This window comes from Oncorhynchus mykiss, chromosome 18, assembly GCF_013265735.2.
Source record: "Oncorhynchus mykiss isolate Arlee chromosome 18, USDA_OmykA_1.1, whole genome shotgun sequence".
In the NCBI taxonomy this organism is placed as follows: Eukaryota; Metazoa; Chordata; class Actinopteri; order Salmoniformes; family Salmonidae; genus Oncorhynchus; species Oncorhynchus mykiss.
Window position 1 is genome coordinate 47,021,489 of NC_048582.1, and position 21,408 is coordinate 47,042,896.

The 21,408-nt window shown below is 44.1% G+C and overlaps 1 protein-coding gene across 4 annotated transcripts in view; it reads right to left on the reverse strand.

Moving 5' to 3' along the window:
• trappc9 (trafficking protein particle complex 9) overlaps positions 1–21,408 on the reverse strand; it is a 283,555-nt gene that overhangs the window by 164,028 nt on the left and 98,119 nt on the right. For all 4 annotated transcript variants that reach the window (XM_036952949.1, XM_036952950.1, XM_036952948.1 and 1 more), the window contains 2 exons: positions 18,673–18,825; positions 3,017–3,135 (listed from right to left, as the gene is read on the reverse strand). In XM_036952949.1, coding sequence (XP_036808844.1) covers positions 3,017–3,135; positions 18,673–18,825 — 272 coding nt within the window. The remainder of the gene's footprint in view (positions 1–3,016; positions 3,136–18,672; positions 18,826–21,408) is intronic.

The window sequence follows — 21,408 nt, forward strand, 5'->3', positions numbered from 1 at the left end:
GTCCATGTAGGTTTTAGTTGTTGTTTTCAGTGAGGAATAGTGGGCAGTCCATGTAGGTTTTAGTTGTTGTTTTCAGTGAGGAATAGTGGGCAGTCCATGTAGGTTTTAGTTGTTGTTTTCAGTGAGGAATAGTGGGCAGTCCATGTAGGTTTTAGTTGTTGTTTTCAGTGAGGAATAGTGGGCAGTCCATGTAGGTTTTAGTTGTTGTTTTCAGTGAGGAATAGTGGGCAGACACCATGTAGGTTTTAGTTGTTGTTTTCAGTGAGGAATAGTGGGCAGACACCATGTAGGTTTTAGTTGTTGTTTTCAGTGAGGAATAGTGGGCAGACACTATGTAGGTTTTAGTTGTTGTTTTCAGTGAGGAATAGTGGGCAGACACTATGTAGGTTTTAGTTGTTGTTTTCAGTGAGGAATAGTGGGCAGACACTATGTAGGTTTTAGTTGTTGTTTTCAGTGAGGAATCGTGGGCAGACACCATGTAGGTTTTAGTTGTTGTTTTCAGTGAGGAATAGTGGGCAGACACTATGTAGGTTTTAGTTGTTGTTTTCAGTGAGGAATAGTGGGCAGACACCATGTAGGTTTTAGTTGTTGTTTTCAGTGAGGAATAGTGGGCAGACACTATGTAGGTTTTAGTTGTTGTTTTCAGTGAGGAATAGTGGGCAGACACTATGTAGGTTTTAGTTGTTGTTTTCAGTGAGGAATAGTGGGCAGACACTATGTAGGTTTTAGTTGTTGTTTTCAGTGAGGAAAAGTGGGCAGTCCATGTAGGTTTTAGTTGCTGTTTTCAGTGAGGAATAGTGGGCAGTCCATGTAGGTTTTAGTTGTTGTTTTCAGTGAGGAATAGTGGGCAGTCCATGTAGGTTTTAGTTGTTGTTTTCAGTGAGGAATCATGGGCAGACACCATGTAGGTTTTAGTTGTTGTTTTCAGTGAGGAATAGTGGGCAGTCCATGTAGGTTTTAGTTGTTGTTTTCAGTGAGGAATAGTGGGCAGTCCATGTAGGTTTTAGTTGTTGTTTTCAGTGAGGAATAGTGGGCAGTCCATGTAGGTTTTAGTTGTTGTTTTCAGTGAGGAATAGTGGGCAGACACCATGTAGGTTTTAGTTGTTGTTTTCAGTGAGGAATAGTGGGCAGTCCATGTAGGTTTTAGTTGTTGTTTTCAGTGAGGAATCGTGGGCAGACACCATGTAGGTTTTAGTTGTTGTTTTCAGTGAGGAATAGTGGGCAGACACCATGTAGGTTTTAGTTGTTGTTTTCAGTGAGGAATAGTGGGCAGACACTATGTAGGTTTTAGTTGTTGTTTTCAGTGAGGAATAGTGGGCAGACACCATGCCATGAGTGATATTATGCCTGACCTTAAACCACTAGACCAGCTAAGAACAAATCTACAGTGTGAGTCTATATTTTATATTTGAGATTCTTCACAGTAGCCACCCTTTGCCTTGATGACAGCTTTGCACACTCTTGGTATTCTCTCAACCAGCTTCACTTGGAATGCTTTTCCAACCGTCTCGAAGGAGTTCCCAAATATGCTGAGCATTTGTTGTTGATTTTCCTTCACTCTGCGGTCCAACTCATCCCAAACCATCTCAATTGGGTTGAGGTTGGGAAATTGTGGAGGCCAGGTCATCTGATGCAGCACGCCATCACTCTACTTCATGGTCAAATAGCCCTTGAATTCTAAATAAATCACAGTGTGTCACCAGCAAATGTAGAAAAAGTACAAATAAAGAAAAACCCTGGAATGAGTAGGTGTCTAAACTTTTGACTGGTACTATAAACACTCAAACACAGGTAGGAAGATGCAAATAACACCTTATCCATATTTGATGTCCGTTATCCGGAATGCCCGCTCCCACAAATGGATGCAAGGTGAACACGCACACACAGGGCTACATAATGGCAGAGTTACCACACGATGTGTAATTGGCCAGTCCTGGGATTACCTCTGCAGCTAAACTGTCAAAACAACCTAATCTGCACTGAGACGCTGAGCTGCCTGTATGTCATGCTCTACTCTGTTCTTAACAAGCTCAACCAGCCGACTAATGGAACGGACAGCTTCATATTTACAGTGGAGAGTTGGAGGGCAACATAAGGGAATTAAGAATGACATTCTTCCACCTGTATAGATTCTATATATGTAATGGGTTCTGTCAGGCGTTTTCAAAGTCTGAGACAGTGTTGTAATATAAATTGCTGTAATTTAATTTATTTGATTTGCCACGCACAATTTTAGGAGTTGAGAAATGAACGTGGTATCACTGGAATGCTGGGAGAACCCTCTTTTAAAAGAATAAATCCATCAACACTGCTATTAAAGACACATTTTCCCTGGGATTGATTCTTTGTTTTGTTCATTTGGTTGAATTGTCTTTTATTATTGCTGTTCCGTTCTTATTTACAAGTTGCTCGGTCTGTGTATTGGAACACGTTTTAGTGTTGTATGTAATGTGCCTGTTTGGTTCTGAAAACAACAACAAAAATGAAATGAAAAAGCTAGAAACAGGCCTAACACTTATTCAGTAGCAGAGAACTGAATACAGTTGGACTTCTCTTTCCTTTCACCCCGTCCCCCTCTGTGTGCCTTCGTCCCCCTCTGTGTGCCTTCGTCCCCCTCTGTGTGCCTTCGTCCCCCTCTGTGTGCCTTCGTCCCCCTCTGTGTGCCTTCGTCCCCCTCTGTGTGCCTTCTTTTCTACGTGTGAAAAGCTGCAGTCTGTCTGTCTTTCTGTCCGTCTGTCCTCAGCTCCCCCTCTGCTTTTTAAACAAACAGTCACACCCACCCTTATTACCCCCAACATGATAGGCTCATTATTTATCTGCAGCATCAGAAAATGGGTTGGAAGACAGACAGAAATACGAGGAGGGAAATAAAACAACCTTCGGAAGCCATGAAATTCAAATGAGTGAAGTGTCACGGAAATGATTCATTAGAGAAATGTTCCTGCTGCAATCTCACTGTGGTAATAAAGGAGAACATTGTTTAGAGAAAATAGGGGAGGAAAGGTGTCAGTCCTACCTTGACGTGGTTGTAGTCTGTCTTGCTGGACTCGCTGCCCAGGGGCTTGGTCTCGGCCCGGGGTTTGAGGACTTGTCTCAGGGGGCTGGAGATGGGAAGGCCTGTCACACTGATGCCATCTGGAACAGCAGCAGAGACAATCAGCCAGTCAGAAGACACACGGCGAAAGTAACGCCAGACATCATTTCATTTAACTACATTGACAGTCGTTTAAACTCACATAAGCATAAAAACATATTGGGGTGAGAGTTTCCCTGAACCCAAAGTTTTCCCTAGTCAAGTCAGGAGCAAATCATCTCTCTTCTTCAAAAACGAGGACATGATATTTTAAATACATTTTGTAAGCAGAATATGAAACAGTAGCTAAAGACCCATCTTTCTTTTTTAACGCAGAGTTCAGAGCTGTAAACAACACAATCCTCCACAGAGCTTCAGAGGAGCATCAAACAGCCAGATCTGCTTCCTGTATTGATGGCAACTGAAGGGGTTACTATTTTCAGCTAGCTACGCTACAGAATACCCCACGGTGTGACGTAGGCACTGAGCACCCAGTCTCTCTGACGTCAGTGGAAAAATCTCTGTCTCCTGAGGGAATCACTGGGCTAGCTGCTGCAAAGATCTGGGCCACAACACACACACACTCGCCTTACACACGCAATTACGAACGCGCCAACGAACACACACATACACACACACACACACACACACACAAAGGAGAACGACGTGGTAGGAATAACAGTTCAAACCGTTCGAGCCCGCCTGCTCTGACTCCATATTCCTCTTTGATACAAAGCTTTCCAACACATTCTACTGACATGGCTGGCATGTCCACATTCAGAAATCAGTAGGACTGCTGTTCTCAGATCAGTTTAGCCTTTTAGACCATAATGAATGAGATTACATGGACGGGGGGCACCTGATCCTAGATCATAACTACTATGAGATGCTTTGTGAATATGAGCCCAGAAACACTAGAGCTGGCACAGTGTCAGTCAGCATTGTGTCTTTCTCATGCTCCATATCCTACTCACAGAAAGAGATGATATATGCATCCGGACAGAATGAGGAGAGGGAAAGAGGAAGAGAGAACACTGATAAACAGTCTCTCCATTGACTAGAGCTTCCATAAAGGCCTGTTTCAGCCTGTTTCCAGACACGCATACATCTTCATGTCTGATCCTGACAGAGAGAGATGGAAATAAAGAGACAAACAGAGAGAGAGAGAGAGAGAGAGAGACAGCGAGAGAGAGTGAGTAACGGGGGGAGAGATTGACGACGACGTCGCACATCCTCAGCTCTCTTTTCTTGCCATCACTCTCCATCTATCCCTGCCTCTTTCTCCCACCGTCTCTCTCTCAAACTCTCTCTCCATTCGGCCTAGCGGGAGAGTCTGACACTAAAATATAAATCACTACAGATTATATTACTGACAGTGAATTGATCTAATACACAATGACACACTGAAAATCATCAACAAAGTCGTCTGCAACGCCGCCTCTCCTCTCCACACACACTTCTGCTTTTCAAAGAAGAGGCAAAGCTGTTCTAGTAAAAAGGGGGCCTATGACTGACTGCATTGTAAACAGAAACCCTTCTTCAATGTCCTGTTGAGGGGAGAGGAACATGAGGCTGTGAAATACAAATCAACAAAGTCCCGTTCTGTTCCGTGGAGAGAGAGAGAGACAACACCTGGGCAGAGAGGTAGAATCTGGGAGCAGCTCGCACAGGACCTTTGACCCCTCATTAACATACATTAGTTTAGTTGAAGAATCACAGATAGACCATTTCCGCCCTACACAACGAGAGAGAGAGAGAGAGAGAGCGAGCGAGAGAAAGAGTACTCACAAGGCGTCAAAGCTGGAGTAGGAATCACAATTCCTTGGTATTATTTTATGAGCTAAATGACTCAAAAGTAGCCCAGGTGAGACTGACAGATAACGAGAGACAGAGAAAATAAACACGAATAAATTATAGTGGCTCTTTTCAAAAGCCCACACTTTCTGCTGTCATTATTACAACATCAAACATCCAAATTACAAGCAGGCAAGAGGTTCTTTCAGATGGAAGGAGAGCAGTAGAGGGAGAAAGGGAGAGAGATGAGTAGAGGCCGAGAGAAAGAGATGGAGAGTGAGGGAGAGAGAGAGAGAGAGAGAATAACAGCAAGAGAGAAATCAGAGAGAAAGAGAGATGAGGAAGCAGCAGAGGGAGAGAGATGATAAGAGGGAATGAAAGTGAGATAATGTAGGATCTGAACAAATTATTGCTATCATTACTCACAGCCATTTGAGTCATACTAAATTCAGCATTACAGACAGAACCACATCATCCAGACAGAGCAAATAAAGATGTTATTTTACTATCAATCCCTCATAGATGGTCCTAATCACATTTATCTTGCCAGTTGACAAAGTGAACAATATGTCTTCCATCGTACATCATACCATCATTTTACATCTATGAATGCTTATGTACGGCTTACTAATGTGTTATGTATGGATAATGACTGTTAAAGACATGCTTGGGTACTTGGCGACTAAAAGCAGGGGCGCAACTTTGGTTTGTGAAGTGGGGGGGACCTACTTTTTATTATTTGTTGTTTTATCCAGTTGGATAAAACTGAACTAACTCAACTAAATGACTATCGCCCCGTAGAGCTCACTTCTGTCATCATGAAGTGCTTTGAGAGACTAGTACCATCAAAACTCATTAAGCTTGAGTCCCTGGGTCTTGACCCCGCACTGTGCAACTGGGTCCTGGACTTCCTGACGGGCCTCCCCCAGGTGGTGAAGGTAGGAAACAACATCTCCACCCCGCTGATCCTCAACACTGGGGCCCCACAAGGCTGCATTCTCAGCCCTCTCCTGTACTCCCTGTTCACCCACGACTATGTGGCCATGCACGCCTTCAACTCAATCATCAAGTTTGCAGACGACAACAGTGGTAGGCTTGATTACCAACAACAAGACAACCTACAGGGAGGAGATGAGGGCCCTTGGAGTATGATGTCAGGAAAATAACGTCTCACTCAATGTCAGCAAAACAAAAAGAGATGACCGTGGACTACAGGAAACAGCAAAGGGAGCACCCCCCTATACACATCGACGGGACAGCAGTGGAGAAGGTGGAAAGTTTTAAAGTTCCTCGGTGTACATATCACCGACAAACTGAAATGGTTCACATACACAGACAGCGTGGTGAAGAAGGCATAACAGTACCTCTTCAACCTCAGCGGGCTGAGAAAATGTGGCTTGTCACTGAAAACCCTCACTAACTTTTACAGATGCACAATCGAGAGCATCCTGTCGGGCTGCATCACGGGCTGTATCACGGGCTGCATCACGGGCTGTATCACGGGCTGCATCACGGGCTGCATCACAGGCTGCATCACGGGCTGCATCACGGGCTGCATCACGGGCTGCATCACGGGCTGCATCACGGGCTGCATCACGGGCTGCATCACGGGCTGTATCACGGGCTGCATCACGGGCTGCAGCTGCACCGCCCATAAACGCAAGGCTCTCCAGAGGGTGGTGCAGTCTGCACAACGTATCACCGGGGGCAAACTACCTGCCCTCCATGACACCTACACCACCGATGTCACAGGAAGGCAAAAAAGATCATCAAAGACAACAACCACCCGAGCCACTGCCTGTTCACCCTGCTTCCATCCAGAAGGCGAGGTCAGTACAGGTGCATCAAAGCTGGGACCGAGATATTGAAAAACAGCTTCTATCTCAAGGCTATCAGACTGTTAAACAGCTGTCACTAGCACAGAGGAGGTGGCTGCCTACATACAGACTTGAAATCACTGGCCACGTTAATAAATGGAACACTATTCACTTTAATAACACCACTTTAAGAATGTTTACATATCTCACATTTCTCATCTCATATTTATATACGGTATCCTACACTATCTGTTGCATCTTAGCCGCTCTGTCACTGCTCATCCATATATTTTGTACTTATATATTCTCATCCCATTCCTTTACTAGATTGTGAGTGTTAGGTTTTGTTGTGGAATTGTTAGATATTACCTGTTAGCTACTGCTGCACTGTCAGATCTAGAAGCATTAGCATTTAGCAACACTCACAATAACATCTGCTAACCATGTGTATGTGACCAATAACATTTGATTTGATTTTGATAAACACTCCAAACAGTCTACTCAACCGCTCAGAGGCGTCCCATGGTCCTAAAGCACATCATTGCCTCATTTCTGGGGGGGACAAAAATGTAATTTCATTAAATGTTGGGATGTTGCCCCCGTCCCCCGTCCCCCCGTCCCCAGTAAAGTTGCTCCCCAAACAAAGTATGTTTTTCAAATCCCACTTTGAGCTGGATGTCTCAATGTGTAGTTCATGCTTGCATAATCTATGAGCATAATTACTGTTTTACCTCAATTAGCCTCAAAATCCCTAGTTTGAAAACAACTGTTTTCTTGAAGCTCTGCCACACCATTTTCCTTATATTTCTCCCCACTTGGGACAACCCCCTAGCAATTTGAGTTCTAGCCAATGAGCTTTAGTCCCTCGCATTTGAATGACTGCTAGCAAGAGGCGTGCCCAGCACTGTCCAATGAGGTTGCAGGGCGGGCCCAACGGCTCAGCGGACAAAGCAGAGAGAGAGAAAGAGCAATGCCGTGGTGCACATATGTGACGTACTACGCAATTTTTAAAGGACCACTTTTGGCCCCTGAGGGCTACTTTCAGGACTACTGGCTAAAAGCATACACATGTACCAGAGAATCTCTTTAATAAGAAGTCCTTTTTAGGAATCAAATCTTTTTGACAGAAAGAAATGCACAAAGATATTGACATAGATACCGGTTTAATCAAACAAGCTGTCACCCAGTATTAATGTCCCACAATTACGAAAGAGGTTGATTACATTTCCAATAAATAATTGGTCAATTAAATCCATAATGGGATCCATAGGACTGACCAAAATATTGTTCAGTTCAAATTTCCCGTTTCAATAGCACTTTAAATGGTCACTGCACTCTGTTGATTGAGCCAATAGAATAATTGGTCCCCTTAAATGAGGGTCCATTCAGTCTATACAGACATACTGGGCTGAATAGAACAGACTCATTGAGCTGCTGTCGCTCCTGCCTCTGGAACCCAACAGATTATGACATCACAATGTAGAATGGAAGCTTCGTAATAGTCAAGTCAATAGGAACTGATCTTCATATAATAAGACATCGTTCACTCTGAATACCTCACAGAGTCATATCTAGGTACGTTTGAAGAAACATGTTGATGTTAATCAAATAGGTAGTCTGTCTATCTGCTGCATATTCTGTAATCCTATCGCAATGGTAATGTGATGAGCTGAATAGGCAAGGACGAATCGCAACTCTCCCCAAAGCGGAATGACATCATCTGCAAAGAAGTCCGTTGATTGACAGATATTCTATCTGCGGTACATTGGGAACATTACGAGCGGAGCGACAAGAAGGTTACAACCCCCTCCCTGTAATTATGCCGTCTTTTCTAAATTAATCTCCCTGGCAGTTTTACTTCCTTTTAATGACGTTGTTGTACGCTGACATTTGAGCATCCATGGGCTAATGTGTTTATAATGTCTGCTATGCCCATCTTTTGCCTGCTCCTCGCCTCCCTAAGACGACCAGACACTAGTCCCTAGCTCTTATTGAGAATTGGAGGAAGACTAGGGCACTGGCTGGAGACTTCAGCCATCACAGAATAATATCAGATATTAAAGCATACGCTTTTATCCAAAGCCAATTACAGTGGAGTGAGTGCATACTCGTTGCATACATTATAAGAAAGGGTGTGAGACCCCTGCGGTAATTGAACCAACAACTAGGGCTGGCACAATTTTCGGATAATTGCGTAACCGTCCATTATGGACAATAACCGTGAACAAAAAATAATGATCTTCATTATTGTCGTACCCATTATACGGGTTGAAAATGGCACTGATAAACGGCTGTATTGAAACGCAGTGGCTGTACAGTAACATGCTATAGATGACATCAGAACTCTGAGCTTCACAGAGCTGAACTTGAGCACTTCGCGCAAGAAGTTTCCCGCATCCCTCCTGCTAATTGGGCAACTTTTAAAATTTTTTCCTGTCTGAATGAGGGAAATTATGTAAATGAAGAGGACTATGTATTTTTGAAAGATGAGACGTTGAAGATTCTAATGAATACCGCTTTGATGTCATACAAGCAAGCCAAACACGTGTGAATCCAAACATGCCCTTCACATGTTCATGTCATATCCCGTGTCAATGATTATGATCACTATATTTTAGGTGCAGTTACAAGATGACATGGCGTCATTTTTTATTTTACTAGGCAAGTCAGTTTTGAACAAATTCTTATTTACAATGACTTCCTAACCGGGCCAAACCCGGACAACGCTGGGGCAATTGTGCGCCGCCCTATGGGACTCCCAATCAGCGCTGGATGTGATGCAGCCTGGATTCGAACCAGGTACTGCAGTGACGCCTCTTGCACAGAGATGCAGTGTCTTAGACCACTGGGCAACTCTGGAGCCGTCATACCCTGGGTTGTTCTGAACTCACGCAAGACAAAATGATTATCGGTGTCCCTGACTTGCATTGTGAAAGCCAAACACTGCAACATCGTATTTTAGAACCTAGTCATATTGGCATATTAGAACTGGCTTTCACATGATGCCCACCTGACCTAGATTGCGATTTACCTGGACCGTTTTTGGATTGCGGAAACAACAGTAATTGAGTGATGGCGGGGATGCAGGGCTGTTCCAAACAAAACAACCACAAGTGCTCTAGTTCCTTTACGGTACAGCTAGGAGAACTCAAAATAACACCTTATAGTTGAAGACTCTTCTTTGAGTCATAAAAGTGCATTGAAATGACTTAGCAACTGTGTACACTTTGGAGAGGTGTGTGACCACTTGGAGACACCAGTTAGTCCTCTCACCCTTGTTATTTCTTCGTCTTACGTTACACCTACCCACATTTCCCAGGAAGAGTCTTCTGTTACTGAATGTATGCAGAGTATTTTCAGATTCTTTATCAACCAATGCGGCGAAAAGTACAGTAAATGTAAAATGCACATAAAATGTGCAGTGTAATGTTTGGATTCAGTCTTGTGGACCGTTGTGTCCTCCCTTTGGTCTAATCATCTTCCCATAATCTCCAAACGGTTCCCTTTCAATTGATACCATTTTTACGCATATCTTTTTCCTATTTATTCTGTAAGAAGCATATCAATTTAGCCCTATCGACCCCAAGAGACACCTGAAAGCGCATCATCCACATATATATACGCTCAGGTAGGCTAATAACATATTGATAATGCTAGCTAGCAGACCACTACTTGTGACAACTTTGATACAATAGAGCTATAGTAGCCGATAGTATGTCAAGGAGCATGGCTCCAGACTGTGAGCTGAACATTCATTAGTCTAAATGGTCACCTCACTCACCTCAGGTTTCCTATTTTTTAGGCAGCTAAAACCATGATTTTGTCAAACAGTAAAAGTGCATTATCCCTATGATTCATGTAATGAAAGTTTCTGCCCAGTCCCTGGGCGCTGTTTCACTGGGCCTGCTGCTGTGGTGAGCAAGCCTCTTGATGTGCGCTCTGGGAGAGAGAAAAAAGGCTGCTGGTTGTGTAACATTTCAAAATCCAATTACGGGAAATGCATAGCTTTGGAAGCAACTACTGTTGTTCACAGCTTTCTGTGGGTATACTTTCTATTTGGAAAATAAAAGGAGAGCATCACACACTCTAGGAGCTCTGACGCAATGATTTAATAACCTGATAACTAATGTCGACAGACAAGTGCTCTTCATCACGGTATAATACAAACACCACGGGTCACTAGTTCATATAGTGTCAAAGAACACAAACAGGTGTTTGTAATCATGGCCAGTGTGGCTTGAAATCATTGGTTCATTTTCAGATATAATAGAACATAAAAAAAACATGAACACCTTTTACAAGGAACCCAGAAGTGACCCCACTTCCCAATTTCAGAACACTATCTTTACTGTCCTAGATGGGTATTTAAGTTCTGGTCAAATCACCAAAAAATAACATTACGTTTTGGCTATTCAACACAATAAAATTGACCATTTCTATACTTTGCCGAAATTACACAAGAACGTTACAAAACCTCCAGGGCGCCCTATTGTAGCTGGCATGATGAAGTAACGGCTCCTCTATAGACTTGTTTTATTAGACCACTCGAATAACAGCTCCCCTCTCTATTATTGAATCTCTTGATCCGCTCCCTGAGAATACTTTGTTAGGGGCGGCAGGTGGTTAAAGGTTGCTAGATCGAATCCCTGATCAGACAAGGTAAAAAATCTGTCGTTCTGCCCTTGAACAAGGCAGTTAACCCACTGTTCCTAGGACGTCATTGTAAATTAGAATTCGTTCTTAACCGACTTGCCTAGTTAAATAAAGGTTAAATAAAAAAATAAAAATAAGTGACTTTTGATGTTGAGTCGTTATACAAATATTCCACACGAGGGCGGTATTGTAGCCATAGAACATTTCCTTCTGCAACGTGACCCTAATGAACTACTACCTTCCAGTACATGCATTATAACATTGTCTGAAATGGTATTTATGCAGAACTACTTCATGTTTCTAAATGATTTCCTTATTTAGACGAAGGGTACTGCTATGGGATCCCCTTTCCCTAACCCTAATCAAAACAAAAGAATTAGCAAAAAACAAATCAGATTTAGACAGAAAAAATGGCTGAGACGCAAAGAAAATACAAGGAGAGGGGGTACAAAAATGGTCAGATTAATACTGCCATTGAGAAAATCCAAAACAAATCGAAACAATCTCTTTCAAGGACAGTCTTGCAAAAATAAGCCTTCTTAAATCCTCACTACCCGCTATTCCAAATGCTCTGAACAAATTAAGGGAATCGTTCACAAACATTGGCACATTCTAAGATCCGATGACCGTATCGGTAATGTTTAATCGGACCCTCCCTTGGTCGTATTCTCGCGGGGCAGAAATCTCAGAGATCAATTGGTAAACTCTGATTTACCACCCCAAAATACCCCTGCACATCGTTTGTGCCTCTAACAGATGGAAACTAGTGTAATGTCTGCACTCAATGCAATGGCACTTACAAATGGAGATTCTTTAAACACCCCCAAACAGGGAAAAAGTTCCCAATCAAATGTGTCATCACGTGCTCCACTAAGGCAGTTATTAATCTTAAAACTTGTTCTTGTGGTAAAAACTGTGGGTAAAATGAGGCGCAAATTAAAACGCCTAAGGAGAAATGCCTATGGAGGAACGCAGAACATATTATCTGTGGTAAATGCAGGCTTAGGAGCTCTTATACATTTATTTCTAGAAGAATCTGCATCAGTGAATGTAACATTTTGTGAATTTTAAAGCATTTACACGACCGGTCAAAAGTTTTAGAACAACTACTGATTCAAGGGAATTACTGTTTTCTACATTGTAGAATAATAGTGAAGACATCAAATCTATGAAATAACACATATGGGATCATGAAGTAACCAAAAAAAATCAAAATATATTTTAGATTCTTCAAAGTAGCCACCCTTTGCCTTGACAGCTTTGCAAACGCTTGGCATTCTCTCAACCAGCATCACCTGGAATGCTTTTCCAACAGTCTTTACTTGTGGTGAAGTCTCGTTCATCCTTGGGAGCAATTTCCAAACGCCTGAAGGTACCACGTTTATCTGTATAAACAATAGTACGCAAGTATAAACACCATGGGACCATGCAGTCATCATACCGCTCGGGAAGGAGCAGACCGCTCAGGAAGGAAAGGACCATGTGAAGATGCTGGAGGAACTGGTACAAAAGTATCTCTATCCACAGTAAAAACAAGTCCTATATCAACATAACCTGAAAGGCTGCTCAGCAAGGAAGAAGCCACTGCTCCAAAACCGCCATAAAAAAAAAAGCCAGACTACAGTTTGCAACTGCACATGGGGACAAAGATCGTACTTTTTGGAGAAATGTCCTCTGGTCTGATGAAACAAAAATAGAACTGTTTGGCCATAATGACCATCGTTATGTTTGGAGGAAAAGGGGGATGCTTGCAAGCCGAAGAACACCATCCCAACCGTGAAGCACGGGAGTGGCAGCATCATGTTGTGGGGGTGCTTTGCTGCAGGAGGGACTGGTGCACTTCACATAATAGATGGCTTCATGAGGAAGAAAATTATGTGGATATATTGAAGCAACATCAAGACATCAGTCAGGAAGCTAAAGCTTGGTCGCAAATGGACAATGACCCCAAGCATCCTTCCAAAGTTGTAGCAAAATGGCTTAAGGACAACAAAGTCAAGGTATTCGAGTGGCCATCACAAAGCCCTGACCTGAATCCAATAGAAAATGTGTGGGTAGAACTGAAAAAGCGTGTGTGAGCAAGGAGGCCTACAAACCTGACTCAGTTACACCAGCTCTGTCAGGAAGAATGGGCCAAAATTCACCCACCTTTTTGTGGGAAGCTTGTGGAAGGCTACCCGAAACGTTTGACCCAAGTTAAACCATTTAAAGGCAATGCTACCAAATACTAATTGAGTGTAAGTAAACTTCTGACCCACTGGGAATGTGATTAAAGAAATAAAAGCTGAAATAAATAATAAGCTCTACTATTATTCTGACATTTCACATTCTTAAAATAAAGTTGTGATTTTAACTGACCTAAAACAGGGAATTTTTACTTGGATTAAATGTCAGGAATTGTGAAAAACTGAGTTTAAATGTATTTGGCTAATGTAAACTTCCAACTTCAACTGTATATTTCAACGTTTGTAGTAGTGAGGGGCGGAGGAGAAGAATCTCTCCACTCCATCCATTATTCAAATAATCACTGCTATTTTAGTCGGTTAATTTGCAAATCAGTTGCAAATACCGCTCTGAAACCTAACACTTTAAGGAATTATTTCAAGTGCTTTTTACAGTATGACAATCAGACAGTGTCACTCAAATGAGCCGAAGGACAGACAAAATATATCATATCAATGTAGACAGACAGGGAGGGAGAGAGAGATAGCAATAGAGTGAGAGAGAAAGTATAAAGATCAGAATGCTTCTGACCAAGCATGCCGCGAGCTGCAATTTATTCTCCTAGAAAGAGGGGTGAAGCGAGAGAGAGGTAGGGAGGGAGATGGAGAGAGAGGGACAGAGAGAGGGAGAGAAAGAGAAATGGAGAGAGTGAGGGAGGGAGAGAGAGATTGAGAGCGAGTGAGGGAGGGAGAGAGAGAAAGAGATGGAGAGAGAGAAAGAGAAGGAGAGAGAGAGAGAGGGGGAGGGAGAGAAAGAGAGAGGGAGGGAGAGAAAGAGAGAGGAAGGGAGAGAAAGAGAGACGGAGGGAGAGAAAGAGAGATGGAGGGAGAGAAAGAGAGATGGAGGGAGAGAAAGAGAGATGGAGGGAGAGAAAGAGAGATGAGAGAGAGAAATAGATGGAGAGAGAGGGAGGGAGGGAGAGAAAGATGGCGAGAGAGGGAGGGAGGGAGAGAAAGAGAGATGGAGGGAGAGAAAGAGAGATGGCGGGAGAGAAAGAGAGAGGGAGGGAGAGAAAGAGAGAGCGAGGGAGAGAAAGAGAGAGGGAGGGAGAGAAAGAGAGAGGGAGGGAGGGAGGGAGAGAAAGAGAGAGGGAGGGAGAGAAAGAGAGAGAGGGAGGGAGAGAAAGAGAGAGGGGGGGAGAGAAAGAGAGGGGGGGGAGAAAGAGAGATGGAGGGAGAGAAAGAGAGATGGAGGGAGAGAAAGAGATGGAGGGAGAGAAAGAGAGATGGAGGGAGAGAAAGAGAGATGGAGGGAGAGAAAGAGAGATGAGAGAGAGAAAGAGAGGGAGAGAAAGGGAGGGAGGGAGAGAAAGAGAGGGGGAGGGAGAGAAAGAGAGATGGAGAGAGAGAAAGAGAGGGGGAGAGAGAGAAAGAGAGGGGGAGAGAGAAAGAGAGGGTGAGAGAGAGAAAGAGGGGGAGAGAGAGAAAGAGAAAAAGAGGGAGAGAGAGAAAGAGAGGGAGAGAGAGGGGGACATGAAGAGAAATAGATGGCGAGAGAGGGAGGGAGGGAGGGAGAGAAAGATGGCGAGAGAGGGAGGGAGGGAGGGAGAGAAAGATGGCGAGAGAGGGAGGGAGGGAGGGAGAGAAAGAGATGGAGGGAGAGAAAGAGAGATGGAGGGAGAGAAAGAGAGATGGAGGGAGAGAAAGAGAGAGGGAGAGAGAGAAAGAGATGGCGAGAGAGAAAGAGAGATGGGGAGAGAGAAAGAGAGAGGGAGAGAGAGAAAGAGAGGGAGAGAGAGGGGAACATGGAGAGAAATAGATGGCGAGAGAGGGAGGGAGGGCGAGAGGGAGGGAGGGAGGGAGAGAAAGATGGCGAGGAAGGGAGGGAGGGAGGGAGGGAGGGAAAGATGGCGAGGGAGGGAGGGAGGGAAAGATGGCAAGGGAGGGAGGGAGGGAGGGAGGGAGGGAGGGAGGGAGGGAGGGAGGGAGGGAGGGAAAGATGGCGAGAGAGGGAGGGAGGGAGGGAGGGAGAGAAAGATGGCGAGAGAGGGAGGGAGGGAGAGAGAGAAAGATGGCGAGGGAGGAAGGGAGGGAGAGAAAGATGGCGAGAGAGGGAGGGAGAAAAAGATGGCGAGAAAGGGATGGAGAAAACGAGATGGTGAGAGATGGAGGGAGAGAAAGAGAGATGGAGAGAGAGGGAGGGAGATGGAGAGAAATAGATGGATAGAGGTAGGGAGATGGAGAGAAATAAGGAGGGAGGGAGGGATATGTAGAGAAATAGGGAGGGAGGGAGATGGAGAGAAATAGATGGATAGATGGGAGCCGCTAGCTGTTGATGCTTATCGCCAAGCCGAATGTGCAGCTCAAGACGTGAAGGATCCATTCAATTCCCACAAAGGGCCAAGGGCCTACTTTATACATACACATTCTGGCTGTCTGGGGTCAGTAAATGGAAACAGCCTTGAATGCCTCAAAACCATTTCTGAAGCGCTATCACTTGATGACGAAAGGAAGGCGTCATTTATACTAGTATAGGTGCTCTTTCACAACAAGACGCCCTGATGTTGTCATGAAAAAACGTTGTCTTTACCTGGCTGTGACAGAGACCGTTTCACTGTAATGAGTCTTCTCAAGCTTAAAACCAGTGAATGACATTATTATAGACAGAAAATGAAGTCTTTAAGACGTATTATGCCACATTGTTCTCTCTGGAGTGCTCTTTCAATAGTTTGCAGTGAATTCAAATTCAATGTGGATTCAACTACTTCAGCCACACCCGTTGCTGACAGGTGTATAAAATCGAGCACACAGCCATGCAATCGCCACAAACACTCCAACATGGGCAGTAGAATGGCCTTACTAAAGAGCTCAGAGACTTTCAATGTGGCGCCATCTTAGGATGCCACCTTTCCAGCAAGTCAGTACATCAAATGTCTGACCTGCTAGAGCTGCCCCGGTCTACTGTAAGTGAAGTTATTGTGAAGTGGAAACGTCTAGGAGCAACAGCAACAATGGCTCAGCAGAATGGAGCGCTGAGTGCTCAAAATCATCTGGCCTCGGTTGCAACACTCACTACTGAGTTCCAAACTGCCCCTGGAAGCAACGTCAGCACAATAATTATTTGTCGGGAGCTTCATGAAATGGATGAAGCAGCCGCACACAAGCCTAAGATCACCATGGCAATGCCAAGCATCAGCTGGAGTGGCGTAAAGCTCGATGCCATTGGACTCTGGAGCAGTGGAAGCGTGTTCTCTGGAGTAATGAATCATGCTTCACCATCTGGCAGTCTGATAGACAAATATGGGTTTGGCAGATGCCAGGAAAACGCTACCTGCCCCAATGCATAATGCTAACTGTAAAGCTTGGTGAAGGAGGAAAAATGGTCTGGGGCTGTTTTCATGGTTCGGGCCACTTAGTTCCAGTGAAGGGAAATCTGAACGCTACAGAATACAATGACATACTAGACAATGCCCCTGTGCACAAAGCGAGGTCCATACAGAAATGGTTTGTCGAGATTGGTGTTTGGTGAACTTAACTGGCCTGCACAGAGCCCTGACCTCAACCATATCAAAATTGGGATGAATTGGAATGCTGACTCGAAATCAGGTCTAATCCCCCAACATCAGTGCCCGACCTCACTAACGCTCTTGTGGCTGAATGGAAGCAAGTCCCTGCAGCAATGTTCCAACATCTAGTGGAAAGCCTTCCCAGAAGAGTGGAGGCTGTTATGGCAGCAATGTTCCAACATCTAGTGGAAAGCCTTCCCAGAAGAGTGGAGGCTGTTATAGCAGCAATGTTCCAACATCTAGTGGAAAGCCTTCCCAGAAGAGTGGAGGCTGTTATGGCAGCGATGTTTCAACATCTAGTGGAAAGCCTTCCCAGAAGAGTGGAGACTGTTATAGCAGCAATGTTCCAACATCTAGTGGAAAGCCTTCCCAGAAGAGTGGAGGCTGTTATGGCAGCAAAGGGGGGAACAACTCTATATTGAGGCCCATGATTTTGGAATGAGATGTTCGACGAGCAGGAGCCCAGAAACATTTGGTCATGTAGTGTAAGACCCAGCAGAACATAGCATCAGTCCAGAAAGTCATCAACAAAATACACAATGGTTTCAAAGGTTTTTTGTTAAATAGCCTCATAAAGATAATGATTGAAAGTCAGGGGCAGAGAGAGAGAGAGAGAGAGAGATGAGTTAAACATGTCCGTTCAGCTCCTACTCTCCTCTGATTTCTTCTCATGCATGCAGGAGCACATCACATGGGAGAAGGAGTACAGAGAGAAAGAGTGAGAAACCGAGAAAGGCAAGACGACAACAAAGAGAGAAATCAAGGTGAGAGGGGAGTCTGCTGTTTGCATGGTTACCTCTGTTGAATGTTGGATGAGTCTCAACACACCTCTCTGGAACAGGGCCTTCCGGGTGGCACAGTGGTCTAAGGCTGTGCCACCAGAGACTCTGGGTTCGAGCCCAGGCTCTGTCGCAGCCGGGCCGTGACCGGGAGGTCCGTGGGGCGACGCACAATTGGCCTAGCGTCGTCCGGGTTAGGGAGGGTTTGGCGGGTAGGGATAACCTTGTCTAATCGTGTACTAGCGACTCCTGTGGCGGGCCGGGCGCAGTGCACGCTAACCAGGTCGCTAGGTGCACGGTGTTTCCTCCGACACATTGGTGCGGCTGGCTTCCGGGTTGGATGCGCGCTGTGTTAAGAAGCAGTTTGGCTTGGTTGGGTTTCAGAGGACGCATGGCTTTCGACCTTCGTCTCTCCCGAGCCCGTACGGGAGTTGTAGCGATGAGACAAGACAGAAACTACTAACAATTGGATACTACGAAATTGGGGAGTAAAAGAGGACAACAAAAATAAAACATTTAAAGGAATAAAAAAATAATAAATAAATAGAAAACACCTCTCTGGAACACTCCGCTACTGGGTAGGGCAGTAAACACAGACTCAACACTGTATTCAGTACATGTTTAACCAGTGCTATGGGTCATGGAGCTGAGAACCCGATGCTTTCCAGAAAGGCAAACCCAAAATAGATAAATAGAAGTGTGCTCTATTGGGAATACCCGCCTAAAAGAGTTTAGCTTCTACTGGTTTCAATTGACAATGTTGGTCGGAGAGCACCTGGATGTTGTCTGGGAGACCTTTGCGGCCCGTCTGGAATTGAAACCACTCACCATCGTTGAGGTCCTGTAGCAGGTTCTCTCCTCCAGAGAAGTCCAGTCTGACTTTGATGTTGACGGTGAGGGTGACAGACTGGCCTGGCTTCAGAGGCAGCTGAGACACAGCCTCGTCTAGGTCCCAGCTCAGGAACTCTCCAAACAACTTCTCTACAGGAAACAATACAACAAGACAACAAATAAAGTAGAGCAAAGAGAAAACCTTCAGAGTCAGACTTTGTGGAGATAGCAGGCATAGATAATATATATATTGAGAGAGAGAGAGAAGTAATGAAACACTATGAATCTCAGGACAACCTCTCTGAGGAAGTCAATACTTAATATACTATTTATTTATTTGTTTAACCTTTATTTAACGAGGCAAGTCAGTTAAGAACAAATTCCTATTTACAATGACGGCCTGGCAAAAGGCAAAAGGCAAAAGGCCTCCTGCAGGGACGGGGGCTGGGATTATTATAATTGTAAAAAATTATAATAGGACAAAACACAACAAGAGAGATAACACTACATAAAGAGAGACCTAAGGCAACAACATAGCATGGTAGCAACACAACATGACAACAACATGGTAGCAACACAATATGGCAGCAGCACAAAACATGGTACAAACATTATTGTTTACAGACAACAGCACAAAGGGCAAGAAGGTAGAGACAACAATACATCACGCAAAGCAGCCACAACTGTCAGTAAGAGTGTCCATGATTGAGTCTTTGAATGAAGACATGGAGATAAAACTGTCCAGTTTGAGTGTTTGTTGCAGCTCGTTCCAGTCGCGAGCTGCAGGGAACTGAAAAGAGGAGCGACCCAGGGATGTGAAGAATAATAGTATCAACTCACGTCTAAACGGTCCAAACTTTGTTATAGAAACAAAGACAGTTTGTTCTTGGAAGAGTAAAAGAGTCCCAGTGGACTCTCTCCCAGCACTTATTGGACCACAACAAACAAGATGTTCCTTCAGCAACAAAAAATACATCCAGAGTTTTTTCCAGAGTTGCACAGTTTTTTGCACAGAATCAAAAATGATTCAGAAAACATGATGCTGGGTAGTAACTTTCAAGTCTGGTTGGAACTTAGCAGAGCATGACAGCGAAATGACAGGGATAAGACACAACTTTACATGGTCTAACATTTTCAAAACCAGGAAATAAGCAGGATGCCATCTCCTGGGTTTGTACCAACAGGTAATTGAAATTAAATTTGTTCTGCATATGTAAGCATCTAGCTGCTGACACAGACTGATCTGGAGCTTATTGCGCTGCTGGCCATTTCAGCATCGAGACGAGAAGATTCATAGTATTATTTGCATATTATTGACATTTAGAGGGCATCCAATTCCGTGTGTGTGTGTGTGCCTTCATGCGTGTCTACATCACGGCGTAAACCTGCTCACCTGATGTTTCGAGGCTGAAACTATGACAACCCTGGGTGAAAGGTTAATAGCTGCCAGTTGGTGGTTGGCAGGTCAGCAAACTATAATCACTCAACAATAGCAGTGTTGCACTCCGTCCGTCCGTCCGTAAGACTAAACAGGCTGATTTATGTTGAATGTTAAACCCTGCAGGCACCTGAGACTTATGGGTGAGTCAGCCGCTGCCACTTGAACCAGGCTGGATGGATGAAGGGAACAGAACAGCAAATGAATGATGCATCAACTGAATAACCCATGTGGCTTTGTCTTAAACAGGTGTGCTCTACAGTGCACTGCGGCCCCCGCTGGGTTCAAAGCAACAGGCTGGTAATCCACTAACCAAAGCAGTCTCTCCCTCTTTATTTATATTGTTCAATCGCCCTCTTCATAGTTCTCTCTCTCGCACTCTCCCTCTCTCACAGGTAATTGTTATGTTTTTATACTGTTCACTTCGCTGCTGTGATTAATGACAAAACACTGAAATTGCTAAATATTCCTGGCAGGTTATGCCAGTGACCTGCAGCCTAAAAGAACCTGCTTTACAGTTCTCCATTTGCATTTATTTTTGGTAATACCAATTACCCCACTGAAAACATTCTTTAAAAAAAGTGTACTTGGTCATAACATACTTTATATGGGCAAATTAAATGAATAGACTACAAAGGAAAGTTTCACATCTTCATATGTCTGAGGGGGGTTTTAACCTTCCAGACGTGTGTAGCGAGTTGATACAATTCCAGGGCTTTTACTTGTGTAGTGAGTTGATACAATTCCAGGGTTTTTACTTGTGTGGTGAGTTGATACAATTCCAGGGTTTTTACTTGTGTAGTGAGTTGATACAATTCCAGGGTTTTTACTTGTGTAGTGAGTTGATACAATTCCAGGGCTTTTACTTGTGTAGTGAGTTGATACAATTCCAGGGTTTTTACTTGTGTAGTGAGTTGAAACAATTCCAGGGCTTTTACTTGTGTAGTGAGTTGATACAATTCCAGGGTTTTTACTTGTGTAGTGAGTTGAAACAATTCCAGGGCTTTTACTTGTGTAGTGAGTTGATACAATTCCAGGGCTTTTACTTGTGTAGTGAGTTGATACAATTCCAGGGTTTTTACTTGTGTAGTGAGTTGATACAATTCCAGGGCTTTTACTTGTGTAGTGAGTTGATACAATTCCAGGGCTTTTACTTGTGTAGTGAGTTGATACAATTCCAGGGTTTTTACTTGTGTGGTGAGTTGATACAATTCCAGGGTTTTTACTTGTGTAGTGAGTTGATACAATTCCAGGGCTTTTACTTGTGTAGTGAGTTGATACAATTCCAGGGCTTT